Consider the following 14,091-nt stretch of genomic DNA (forward strand, 5'->3'; position numbering starts at 1 on the left):
TGTTGTTCAGATTTTCCATTTATTTATTGTAGGAGTTACTTTCACCTAAAAGCAACTGCTTTTGGGCACTTACTCAGAATTAAATTAGAATTAAATGCTGACTGAGTCATAGTCCTCCCTTTACTGTATTCTGAATTAATGAGGTTTTAATTAGAGAGTTTTGGGTTTTTTAATTGACAAATTCATCTGGTTTCCAGGAATTAGAATTTTAAATGAGAGGCCCCTAAAGATAAAGCTGTTTATTTCCTATTGCTGCTGTAACAAATACCACAAACTCAATGGCTTAAAACAACACAGATGTGTTACTTTACAGTTCTGGAGGTCAGAAGGCTGCTGTGGGTCTCACTGGGCTAAAATCAAGGGGTTGGCAGGGCTGCATTCCTTTGGTGGAGCCTTAGAGGAGAATCCATTTCCCTGCCTTTTCCAGCATCTGGGGGCCTTCATTCCTTAGCAGCCCTGCTCCAGCCAGCTGAACTGGTAGCCAGTCCTGGGACTTCCTGTGCTCTCTGGCTTTGCATGCTCTACTCCCTGTGACTGGAAAACGTCCCTCTAACTCATCTTCACTCTTCAGTCTTGATTCAGCTCAGATCATCCCCTCCTTACACCTTGCTAACGCTAAATACATATAGATATACACCCAGATTGCAGGTTCCCTTCTTCCGGGGCACACCTCTAGAGTCTGTCACATCCCTCATCAAATGCATTATGCCATCTCTTCACTCTTCTGTCCTTCCCACTAGTCTAGTGACTGGATCTCAGATGCCTTGGAAGCAAGATCCATGTGGTATGCTCTATTACTGTAGGGCTCAACATATTATCTCACTGACCAATAGCAGTGAGGCACTGTTGTGCAGTCATGAATGTGGACTTTGGAGTGAGACCTGGTTTCTAATCCTGACTCAGACACTTACTACCTATTAACCTACAGGCAGGTTAGTAACCTGTTTGCTTCCTCATCTGATGAGGGGGATAGTAATGCTTATATCAGAGATGTTGTAAGGGTTCAAGACAGTGCATGTGATATGCTTACCACACTGCCTGCCGTGAATACACTCATAAAAAATGGCTGTTGTTAGCCTATCCATAGGTGTTTGCTGAATAATGAGTTTTTCAAGTTTGTGATAGTGTCCAAGATTATTTAACTATAGTTTTACACATGCATACTAGACTTAAACTTTATCTTCCTATATGATAAACTTTTTAATGTATATTTTTCAAATAAGTGACTTCAGAAGACTCTGTGCCAGCTGCTGTGAAATCAGAATCTCAGCCCTCACCAAAAGCGTCTTCTCCTCCTTCAGTGGCCATCAGGAAACCATTACAAATATGCAGTCCTTCAGCTGAAAGCAAGAGACCTAAGTGGGTCCCACCAGGTATAGTATATTTATCAAGGGCAGGGGGTTGGAAAATTACTAATGGGAGATTTTTTTTCCTAGTTATAAATGTTACATATGAGCATTTTCTCATATTCCATATTCTTCAAAACCAAAATCTTTCGATGCTGTGTCTACTCATCATTTTTTTAAACATTCCCTTACTACTGGACATCTGAGTTAAGAATTTTTCAGTGTTCTAAATATGGTTGTAATAAGCACAAATATCCATATTTTAGAAAGCCGTGAGCATGTCTGATTACTTAGGATAAATTCCTCATAGTGGAATTACTGTGTCATTGGGTATAAGCATCTAAGACACCTGCTATGTATTTCTGGCCACAATCTGGTCAAGCTCTGCATGCCTCCACAGTCTGAAGCCTCAGGACCTGTACCTGGGAATCCCAGCTTTTAGCCAATGCCCTAGCAAACTCATCCTCTGGCTCTTACAAATCTGACTTCTCTTTGTTTCCTTTCACTCCAGAGCCAAGTCTCACTGATCCTTCAAGAAATCTTGAATTCTTGGCATTACTAAAACCCTAATCCTGGGCTTTTTTATTTCATTGCTGAACCACTATGGCCTTCCTAAGTCCTCCTGTCTCTGTCATCCACTCACATGAGCCCTCTACTTCAGTAAAACTGATGCATGTTTTGGTACCCTTGTTTTAATTTCCTTGGCTTCCATGCAAAGGGATGATTTAAACAACAAGAATTTAATGGCTCACAGTTTTGAGGCCAAGAAAAAGTTCAAGGTATCATCAAGGCAATGCTTTCTTCCCAAAGAATGGAATGTTCTGAAGCTGGCTGCCAGTAATCCTTGGTCCTGGGCTTCTCTGTCACTTGACAGTGCACATGGTGGTATCTTCCTTCTCTTTTGGGTGCTGTTGACCTTCAGCTTCTTGCTTCCTGTGACTTTCTCTCTTTCTCTCTGAATTTCATTCAGGACTCCAGTAATAGGATTAAGACCCATCCTGATTATTAAGGTGGGCCACACCCTAACTGAAGTAACCTCACCAAAAGGTCCTACTTAGAATGGGTTCACAGCCACAGGAATGGATTAAGTTTAAGAACATGTTTTTCTGGGGTACATTCAGCTCCAAACCACCGCACCTCTAAACACATGGTATTTTTTCTTCTGTCAGAGACTCTTTATTCAGCTTCATCTGCCTGATATGCCTTTCTTCATTTGTTCCCACTCCTTTGTCTTCCCAAATCTGGCTACCCTTTTTGATTGCTTCACAGCAGTCACTCCCCTAATGAAAACTAGATATTAAAAGACATTTGTGGGAAGCAGTTGTGGCTCAAGCATTTGGGTGCCCACCTACCATGGGAGATTCCGGGTTTGGTTCCTGATGCCTCCTAGAGAAGACAGCAAGCTGACCCAATGGGCTGGTGTGACAGGCTGGCCTGGCAAGCTGACACAAAAAGATAATGCATCAAGTAGACACAAAGAGGAAGCTCAAAGAGAGACACAACAAAGCAGGGAATGGAGGTGGCTCAAGCGATTGAGTACCTCTCTTCCACATAGGAGCTCCCAGGTTCTGTTCCCAGTGCCTCCTAAAGACACAGTGCACAGTGCACAGTGCACCTAGCAGACACAGTGCACAATGAATGGACACAGAGACAGACGGCGAGCACAAACAATGAGAGGGTGGGGGGTAAATAAATAAAATTAATCTTTAAAAAAAAAAAGACATTTGTAGGTCTGAGTGTGAGACTATATGATTACTCAGTTTCCCTGAACTTTATTTCATCATCTGAAATATTAAAGTTTTTCTGGTTGAAATATTCTAAGACTCTTAATGAGGACTTTAAAGTTTTGTGGAAAAGGAAAGGAGGGAAGATTAGTTACTGAAATAATGATACCATACCATTCAAAGACTCAATCCTTAGTGTATTTCTTCTGAGAATAATTAGTGATTCCCCAACAAAATAAATTCAAAGTAAATGATAACATACTCAAAAAAGTACAAGGAAAATAGTAGATTGATGGATAAAGAGTTAATATCACACGAAGAACTCATAGTAAGGGTTAGCACCTCTGTGTCGAGGGGTTGGGCAAATGATGCACTTGAGCAAACTGGGCCTGCATTAAGAGGCAGGTGAGTGGGGCCATGTTGGACTTGAGAGTTCATGCCTGTTTGAAGCAAGCAGCTGCTGCTCAGCAACATCTTACTAAGCACCATGGGAACCCGACAGTATATCTGAGAGTTTTCTTGAACTCTTGAGTTGCCAGGAGTTTTACCTGTTTTATAAAAACATGGCAAGACTACCTACCAAGACCCCAAAATGGAAATGAGCCAGGGACATAAATACACTAATTCCCCTAAGAAATACAACTAGAAATGAACATGACTCACTTGGAATTATGGAGATTTAAATTAAAATAATAAAATACTATTTTATACCTCTAGAACTAGACAGTAATAAAGAAATAAAATCTAATATTGTCTGGATTGTGAAAGAGCCGGTATAATTACTTATTGTGGGGAAGCGGACTTGGCCCAGTGCTTAGGGCGTCTGTCTACAACATGGGAGGTCTGCAGTTCAAACCCCGGGCCTCCTTGACCCGTGTGGAGCTGGCCCGTGCGCAGTGCTGATGGGCGCAAGGAGTGCCGTGCCTCGCAGGGGTGTCTCCTGCATAGGGGAGCCCCACGCGCAAGGAGTGTGCCCCGTAAGGAGAGCCGCCCAGCACGAAAGAAAGTACAGCCTGCCCAGGAATGGTGCCACACACACGGAGAACAGACACAACAAGATGACACAGCAAAAAGAAACACAGATTCCCGTGCCGCTGACGACAACAGAAGCGGACAAAGAAGATACAGCAAATAGACACAGAGGACAGACAACCGGGGTGGGGGGGGGGGAAGGGGAGAGAAATAAATAACTAAATCTTTAAAAAAAAATAAAACTTGTCCTTTTACTGAGGTACTCTTGGGAATTTATTCTTAAAAAAGGATTGACATGAAGAAAAGGTAATAAGTGCTCAAATTGTTATAGCTATATTATTTTAAATAGTGAAAAACTAGATAAAACTAAAATGCTTGTTGAAGTTTGATCAAAATATGGTACATATATGTAATTAAGAATGATAGAAGATTAGAAATATGGGGATGTTTATAAATCTTTACAAGAAAAAAGAATTTTACCTATGACTATAATTGTGATCAACTCCAAACATTTATGTGGGTAATTTGAAATCTAAAACTAAATGGAAATATTTGCTATGTTAGGGTGGAAGTATAAATGAAACTAAAATGTTTGCAGTGTTTAAAGTTACTTAATAATTGGAAAAATATTCTTTCAAGGAGTACTTGTAAAGATTCCAGGATTTTTAAAAAATGCACCAGATTTACCCTACCTTAGAAATTATACAGGCATACCTTGTTTTATTGAGCTTTACCTTACTGTACTTTGCAGATGACTGAGATTTTTACAAATTGATGATTTGTGGCAACCCTGTGTTGAACAAGTCTATCAGGTCACTTTTCAACAGCATGTACTCACTTCATGCCTTTGTGTCACATTTTGGTGATTCTCACAATATTTCAAACGTTTCCATTTTTAAAATATCTGTTATTGTGATCTATAATCAGTGGTCTTTGGTGTTACTATTGTAATTGTTCTGGGACACCACTAACTATGCCCATATAAGATGGTGAACTTAATTGATAAATGTCTGAGTTCTGACAACTCCACCAAAAGCCATTCCCCCGCCTACCCCCCACCCCCAACTCGGGTCTCCCTATTCCCTGAGACACAACAATATTGAAATTAGGCCAATCAATAACCCTACAATGGCTTCTAAGTGTTCAAGTGAAAGGAAGAGTTGCAAGTTTCTCACTTTAAATCAAAAACCAGAAATGATTAAACTTAGTGAGGAAGGCGTGTCAAAAGCTGAGATAGGCAGAAAGCTAGGCCTCTTGTGCCAAACAACTGAGTTGTAAATGTATATTAGGAGTTTTTGAAGGAAATTAGAATTGCTACTCCAGTGAACACAAATAACAAGAAAGGCAAACAGCCTTATTGCTGATAGGGAGAAAGTTTTATTGGTCTGGGTAGCCACAACATTCCCTTAAGCCAGAGCCTAATCCTGAGCAAGGCGCTAACTCTCTAATTTTATGAAGACAGAGAGGTGAGAAAGATGCAGAAGGAAAGTTTGAAGCTAGTAGAGGTTAGTTCTTGAGGTTAAAGGAAAGAAGTCATCTCCACAACATACAAATGCAAGGTGAAGCAGCAAGTGCTGATGTAGAAGCTACAGCAAGTTATCCAGAAGATCCAGCTAAGATAATTGATGAAGGGAGCTACCTTAAACAGACTTTCAATGTAGACAAAACAGCCTCATGTTGGAAATAAGATGCCATCTAGGACTTTAATAGCAGAGCCAATGCCTGGCTTCAAAACTTCAAAGGACAGACTGACTCTTGTGAGGAGCTAATGCGGCTGATGACTTTAAGTTGAGCCAGTGCTCATTTACCCTTCCAAAAATCCTAAGGACCTTAGAAATTTCATCTCCTCTGCCTTTGCCCTATGAATGGAACAACAAAGCTTAGATGACAGTACATCTGTTTACAACACAGTTACTGACAACTTTAAGCCAACAGTGGAGAACTGCTCAGAAAAAAGATGCCTTTCAAAATATTAACTATTTTTCAAAATATTACTGCTCATTAACAATGCACCTGGCCACCCAAGAGCTCTGAAGGAGATGTACAATGTTGTTTTCATCCTGCTAATAAAACATCCATTCTCTAGCCCGTGGATCAAAGAGTTGTTTTGATTTTCAAGACTTATTTTGTAAGAAATACATTTTATAAGGCTATAGCAACTCCAAGTAGTGATTCCTCTGGTGGAACTGGACAAAGCTGATTGAAAAGTTTCTGGAAAGGATTTTAATGGCATTCTAGATGCCATTGAGAACATTCATGATTGATGGGAGGAGGTCAAAATATCAGCATTAACAGGAGTTGATTCCAACCCTCACTGATGACTTTGAAGGGTACAAGGCTTCGGTGGAGAAAATCACTACAGATGTGTTGGAAATAGCAAGAGAACTAGAATTAGAAGTGGACCCTGAAGAGGTGACTGAATTCTCATAAAACTTGAATGGATGAGGAGTTGCTTCTTATGGATGAGCAAAGAAAGTGGTTTCTTTTGATGGAATCCATTCCTGGCGAAGCTGCTATGAACATGTTGAAATGAGAACAAAGGATTTAGAATATTACATAAACTTAGTTGATAAAGCAGCAGCAGGATCTGAGAGGCTTGACTCCAATTTTGAACAAAGCTTTATAGTGGTAAAATGCTATCAAACAACATTGCGTGCTACAGAGAACTCTTTCAAGAAAGGAAGACTCAACTGATATGGCCAACTTTGTTGTTTTAAGTAATTGCTGCAGCCACCCCAACCTTCAGCAACCACCACCCTGATTGGTCAGCTGCCATCAATACTGAGGCAAGAACCTCCACTAGCAAAAAGATTACAACTTGCTGGAGGCTAAGATGATGGTTAGCGGTTTTTAGCAATAAAATATTTTCAGTTAAGATGTCTGTACATTGGTTTTTTAGACATGATGCTATTGCACATTTAATAGACTACATTATAGTATAAACATAACTTTTATATGCATTGGGAAACCAAAAAAATTTTGTGGCTCACTTTATTGCAATATTCAGTTTATTGTGCTGGTCTAGCACTAAACCTGCTGTATGTCCTCAGTATGCCTGTAATTGCATACATCTTTATGCCTTTACAACCAGTGTTATTTCTCCCAACCTTCCTAATCAGCTTCACCATTGAAGTTTTGGTGTCATTACGTTGGCTTCTGGGCATGCTTAAAAATAGACAATACTATATTCTTTCTGCTCTTTAAGAGTTTCCATTCTTTTCGTCATTTATGGCTTGTTAGGCCTTGTATAGTAGAATAACGCTCAGCTATTTCCTTTGCTTCTACAGTTTTGTAAATTAATCTTTGTTAAGATTTTGTTAACGTCATCGGCATCCTGTGATGTGTTTTCTTTCAGCGGTATCTGGAAGTAGCAGCAACAGCAGCAGCCCACTGGCAGGAGTGTCCATTAAGTCTCCAAGTCAGAATCTCCGTCTTGGCTTGTCCAGATTAGCACGAGTTAAACCTTTGCATCCAAATGCCACTAATAGCTGAGTGTGGTAACAAAGAAATCTTTGATTAAAAGAATCACAGTTTCACACATGCGCTTTTATTGGAGTTGTGCTTGTGTTTGAGAAGAGTATTGTAATGTAAAGGAATCCTTTGACATATCCCAGAAATGATCTCTACCCATTTTGTGATTATGTTTTCTGAAAAGCTAGCTATTCAGGTCTTTAGCAAGAAGTTTATAAGAATTATTTTCTAGTGTCAATTCCTTCTGAAGAGCATATTCTGTATTTTCTTACATATAATAAGTCATTGTCATGGTTGTCAGTTTGACATAGAGGAAGTCCATATCACATGCTGTTCTTTTCTAGTAACATGTTCCTTTCTTTGTCTTGTTTATGGCTGAGAAACATTGCCATTTTCTTCAGGAGATGGTTCTGAAACCTTATAAGCTACTTAAACTATACTTTCACTTTTACTGCAAAGATGTTTCCTATTTTAGCCAAATATTTTTATATAAGAATTCAGCATAATTTTACATATTAAAACAGTTGCTATGCTATGGTATATCTCCTACCAAGAAATAGATGCTTATTGTATAGCAAATAGATTTCATGGCATATTATGAAGCCTTCCTTGTCAAAACCTTTAATAAAAGTGAAATGTTTCAGGATGCTCTTTTCCTTCATACCATTGCATCCATCTATCCCTGATTGGCTAAATTTCATTTCTGCAAGAAATATTAGCCTTTCTAGTATAAATGTAAACTAGGGAAAGCTGTTTCTTAAAGTAATAATCACTTAATGTTAAGCCAGTGTTTTAGAGACTAGCCATCCCTGTTATGATATTAGGTAATAGAGCTTTCCAGGAAGCTGAGATATGAATTCATGGTGAGTTTAAAAAGTAATGTGTATTTTATATTCATGGTGAGAATTTCAGCTGGCTCCTGGTCACTTTTAATTTTTTTTTTTAAATCATGTTAACCATTTAAAAATGTATAATACTTAGCTAGGTTCTTCCTGGTATGTGGAAACATCTGTGTTAATATGAAAATACGTAATTTAGAAATGTGATTAAAATGAGCATTTGCCTTATTCCTATTGTACATTTTTTTCTTATCTAATGTGTATTTTTCTACTGTCCTACTCTCTCATCTTTCCCTCCCAAAAGGTTTTTAAAACATAATGGCCAGTTATGTAGTATTGAGGTACTCTATATGGTGTAGTTTTCTAATAAACATTTATTTAATAAACATTTACTCCATACTAGGTACTGATTATCATACAATGTTATTCATATTCATAATTTCTGTTTGAAAATTACCTCAAAGTATGTTAAAATTGGTCTCACTGCAATCACTAATGACTTTCATGTTGCCAAATCCAGTGTACATTTTTCTCACCTCATTTTATAGAGCCTGGTCATCATTCCCCACTTAGAACACTATTTCCTTGGCTTATATGACATTCTTTTGTAATTTTCTGCTCATTTCTCTACCTACGTTTTCATTATTTTGCAGCTTTCTAAACCTCCCATCACAATATCATGTTCCTTAGGGTTCCCTTCTTGTCCCTGCCCTTTATGTATTTATTTTTCAAACTTGGGTGACTCCAAACTCCGGTGATCACCTGTGTGACTCTTACTGCCCACTTGGGGTCTTTTGCCCAGGTCCTACTCTTGACATAAGACCATAGGAAGTAGCAAGTCACCAAATTCAACATCTCCCCTCCCCCAGCCTTTTCACTCCTATATTTTGTATTAGGATCACCATCAACCCAGGGGCCTAGGGCAAAACCCTAGGAGGTAGCCTCTTCACTCTTTCACTTCACATCTAGTCACCAAGCTCTTCCATTTCCTAAAGTGCCCAAAACTGCTTTTTCCTTCCAGTTGCCACCACTTACTCTGAAATATCATCACTTACTCTAACAGGCATCCTTGCCTTGATTCTTAACCTACCTTCCATATCATTACCAGTGTGAGCGTTCTAAAATAAAATCTGAGTATGAACACCTCTTTAAAATCCACAAATACACACCTTAATCGGTTTAGTTTACAAGCTACTTTGCCCCCTGGCTGGCCCCTGCCCACTTCTTCAACTGTACCTGGTGCTGCCATGTGCACCTTAGACCCCAGCTGAACCAAACAGTGCTGACACGAAGGGGCACCGTGCTTTCCCGTGGCGCTAGCCAGGGACTCTTAATTGTCCTGCTCACATAGCCAGCTAACTCCTACTTGTCCTTGAAGACTAATTAATCTCAGCTGGCTTCTCTGTGTTTCTAGCTTCAACCAGCCTGAACACCTCCAGGCTAAGCTGTAATTCTGTAACTTGCCTTATTTATCTTGCTTTCCTAACACCTGGCACAGAATAGGTGCTCAAGAAGTGTTCACTAGATGAATAAATGAATTCTATCCAGAACTTTTGCTGTATGTCTAATAGGGACATACTTTTTTGAAGAGGGGAAGGAAAAGAATAGTTTCGCAGGTCTGGACTCCTCCGCCAACTCTTACCAGGATTTAGCTGAGTTCCCCTGCTATTCTTTAAAGAATCGGGGCAAGAGAATGGAAGTAGGAGGAAAGATGTGTTCTTCGGGCTAATGTGAAAGGTGGGTTGGGCCTGGACGGGAGGCTAAGTGTACCCTTGCAGCGCCGGAGTCACAAAAAGGGCGGGAACAGTTTCTATAGCGACGGAGGGGAGGGTGTGGTCCGCCCCTGGCTCTCCCCGCGGGGTTATTCTTCCAGCGCCTGCTGCGCGGGGCGGGTTGCGCCAGCCCAATGCAGCTCCTCCCATCACCTTCCCCCACCAGAACAAAGTAAGGGCGAGGGAGGCGAAAGGGACCCGCAATCCCCTCGCCTGCAGAGTGAGCCCAGGGGTGGAACGCTGCCCTTGAGGGGAAGAAGCCTCCGGGGCCACGGAGGCGGGGGCGGGGGAGGAGACGAGGAAAGGGGTCTATAGAATGCAGAAAAGCAGAAGGCAGCGTGTGGAGCCGAGGAGAGACCCTGGCCGGGTACAATTTTAGATCTTGCTCTGAAAGCAGCATCGCCGCAAACTCGACATCAATAGAGTTTTCTGTACATAGTAGAACGTTACATCGCCGGCTCCTGCTGAGTGCGGGGTGGGGAGCCCCGGATTTTACGGAACTCCCAAGACAGACCCTGAAACGCCCTTCCAGCCCCGATCCCCACACGGTGGAGCGCAAGGCTCTCCTCTCTGTATCGTCACTGCGCGTCCTCGTGGTAGTTCACGGTGATGAGGGCCTGGCGGATCATGAGTCTGTTAACACTCACTGGCTCGCCATGCTTCGGCCCCAAGCAGAACCCCATGCCTTGACCCCAGAGCCAGTGAAGGTATGCGTGGATCAAACACTTGCCTTGCAGGATGGTACTTGCTCCCACTCTAGGGAAATTCTCAATAATAGCAAAGATTACCTTAAAAGGGAGATAAACAATCCAAAATTTGAGACTTTTTGCAAGTCTGTAATTTGCGGTATTTGCTATGTTTTAAAAGCCCACCAGCCCACTTGAAGTTTAAGTAACTTGTTTGGTTTTTATTTATTTCTCCTTCCCCCCCCCCCCCCAGTTGTCTGCTCTCTGTGTCCATTCTCTGTGTGTTCTTCTGTGACAGCTTCTATCCTTATCGCCGGCACCGGGAATCTGTGTTTCTTTTTGTTGGGTCATCTTGTTGTGTCAGCTCTCTGTGTGTGCAGTCCCATTCCTGGGCAGGCTGTTCTTTCTTTCACGCTGGGCGGCTCTCCTTACGGGGCTCCATCCTTGTGCGTGGGGCTCCCCTACACGGGGACACCCCTGCATGGCATAGCACTCCTTGCGCGCATCAGCACTGCGCATGGGCCAGCTCCACACGGGTCAAGGAGGCCCAGGGTTTGAATCGTGGACCTCCCATGTGGTAGGCAGAAGTCCTATCCATTGGGCCAAGTCTGCTTCCCTTAAGTAACTTGTGAGCCCCCTAACATGATGTAAATGACTGACATGGTCAACCTTACTTCAAGCTTCATTGTTTGTGCCTACGTGTACAATTGGCAAAAGTACAAGGCCATTTAAAAGAAATGTTCAAAACGTGGAATGGTAACGTTTTGTAGGCAATAGTTCTGGAGGGAAATGAGCGTATTGTGGTAAGTATGTAAAATCTTGGAGTTCAAAGGATTTCTTCAAACATGCAGTATGCCTAATTGGTTCTGTGACTTTCCTCCCTTTCCCCCTTCTGTTTTAGCCCTTTCAAGAGGATAACAGTAACCCCGAGGGAATCTCCAGCAGTAGCCACATTTCCCTGGTCTTTCACCCTCTCCAACTCAACATTTTGTTTGTTTTTATGTCTGTGTGTTTCAATATTTTTAAACTTTTAATTTTGAAATATTTTCAAACTTACAGGTCAGTTACAAAAATAATACATACCCCAAACAGAGAACTCCAACATAACCACCTCTCTCCCAGATATCCAGATCCACCAATTTTAATGTTGCCACATTTGCAGTGTCATTCTAGTCATCTGTCTATTCATCTAGCTATCTAGCTAGCTAGCTTTCCGTTTTCTGGATGCTTGGGAGTAGGCCATGTATGTCCTGTTCCTGGGACACTCATTAGTGCCAGGCACATTTTCTAAGAACAGGGATGTTCACTTACATAACCACCTTAACTACAGTTATCAAGTTCAATAAATTTAACATTGATATAAAGCTTACAGTCTACATTCCAGTTTTTTCTTATGTCCTAATAATTCCTTTGAGCCTTTTGTCCTCCTTGCTAGATCCCATCTGGGGTCATGTATTGCATTGAATTGTCATTGTTGCTTTACTTGCTTTTCTTTTTTAAAATATAAACTGTGGGAACATATATACAACATAAACTTTCCTATCTCAGCCACTGCAAAGCGTACCACTCAATGGGATTAATCACATTCACAATACTGCAGTACCCTCACCAACTTCCATTACTGAAACTTTCCTATCTCCTCAAACAGATGCCCTAAACCCATTATGCATTGACTCCCCATTTCCCCTGTTTCCTGCCCCTGGAAACCGTTATTTTAATTTCTGTCTCTATGACCTTGCATATTCTTTGATATTTTCTATGTAGTTACCATGGGGCTTAAATTTAACATACTAAATCTGTAACAATCTTGTTTGCTTTGCCTATAACTTAACTATAATAGTATGCACAAACTATGTTCCTATACTCCTTGGTAGCCCTATTTTTATGTAGTTTTGGTCACAAACTACATGTATATAAACTAAAAATACAATAGTACTGTCATTTCTGTTTACCCATGACATCCTTCACTGGAGATCTTTATTTCTTCATGTGACTTTATCTATTGTCTATTGTTCTTTCCTTTCAACCTGAAGAACTCTCTTTACCATCTCTTGTAGGACCATTCTAATGGCGATGAACGTCCTCAGCTATGTTTACCTAGGAGTATTTTACTTTCTCCTTCATTTTTGAAAGACAGTGTTGCCAGGTATAGAATTCTTGGCTGATAAATGTTTCTTTTGGCACTTAAAGTATGTCATCCTTCTGCCATCATACTACTGCCTTCTTGCCTCATGGTTTATAATGAGAAACTGGAACTTACTCTTTTGAGGCTCCCTTGTTTGTGACATGTTGCTTCTCTCTTACAGCTTTCAGAGTTCTCTCTCCTTGGCATGTGACTATATGATCATAATATGCTGTGGCTAGTGTGGGTCTATTTGGGTTTATCCTGCGTGGAGTTTGTTGACTACCTTGCATGTGTATATTCGTGTCTTTCATTAAATTCGGGAAGTTGTCAGCCATTATTTCTTTTAATATTCTCCCATCTTTTCTCTCTTTCTTCTTTTGGGATTCTCAGAATATATATATTTGTATGCTTGTTGGTGTCCTACAAGTTCCTCAGGATTTGTTCACTTTTCTTCATTCTTTTCCTGCTCCTCAGACTAAATGATTTCAATAGTCTTATCTTCAAGTTCTCTAATTCTTTCTTCTGCCAGCCCCCAATCTGCTATTGAAACCCTCTGGGCAACTTTTAATTTCTGTTACTGTGGTCTTCAGCTCTTTTTGGTTCCTTTACATAATTTCCTTGTGTTCATCTTTCATTTTCCTGATTTCCTTTAGTTCATTGGCCATGTTTTCCTGTATCTCGTAAAAAGTCTTTTTCTGGTATGCCCTTGGCCTGGTCCTGCTCATTCATGGTTTTTAGTACTTAAATCTCCTCCTTTGCGTGGACATCAATTCCTCTTTCTTTACATGTTTTGTAATGTTTTGTTGACACCTGGTCATTTTGATACTCTAATGTGTTATCACTGGAATTTATATTCTGAGGAACTCATATGTTCCTTAAGCTTGTTATAATAGAGTTTTCCTTGAATGCCAGGAGCTAACAAAAAGAAGAAGGAAGAGGAGGAGGAAGAGGAGAAAGAAAAAAAGAAAACCTTTCCCAGTCTTTGCTTTTGACCTATGAAAGTGCCTTCCTTGAGCACTTATCCATACCGTGAGTTTAGAGAATAGCTCCAGGCCAACTGTAGGGTCCCCACTGATTTTTTTCTGTACATTCATACTTGTCTTGGGCAAGTGGGTGGGGCCCTAGGAATTCCCCCTTACGCACAATTCTGAATGTC

The 14,091-nt window shown here is 40.7% G+C and overlaps 2 protein-coding genes across 2 annotated transcripts in view; both read left to right on the forward strand.

The window, feature by feature from the left end:
• The window catches only part of RAD51AP1 (RAD51 associated protein 1), a 32,554-nt gene extending 26,082 nt beyond the window's left edge, over window positions 1-6,472 (forward strand). Inside the window, exons 7-8 of the mRNA XM_071210050.1 lie at window positions 1,224-1,373; window positions 6,372-6,472. Coding sequence (XP_071066151.1) covers window positions 1,224-1,373; window positions 6,372-6,472 — 251 coding nt within the window. The remainder of the gene's footprint in view (window positions 1-1,223; window positions 1,374-6,371) is intronic.
• DYRK4 (dual specificity tyrosine phosphorylation regulated kinase 4) overlaps window positions 1-14,091 on the forward strand; it is an 89,541-nt gene that overhangs the window by 26,047 nt on the left and 49,403 nt on the right. Inside the window, exon 8 of the mRNA XM_058282612.2 lies at window positions 1,224-1,373. The gene's annotated coding sequence lies outside the window, so the exon portion shown is untranslated. The remainder of the gene's footprint in view (window positions 1-1,223; window positions 1,374-14,091) is intronic.

This window comes from Dasypus novemcinctus, chromosome 20 (assembly GCF_030445035.2).
Source record: "Dasypus novemcinctus isolate mDasNov1 chromosome 20, mDasNov1.1.hap2, whole genome shotgun sequence".
Classification (NCBI taxonomy): domain Eukaryota; kingdom Metazoa; phylum Chordata; class Mammalia; order Cingulata; family Dasypodidae; genus Dasypus; species Dasypus novemcinctus.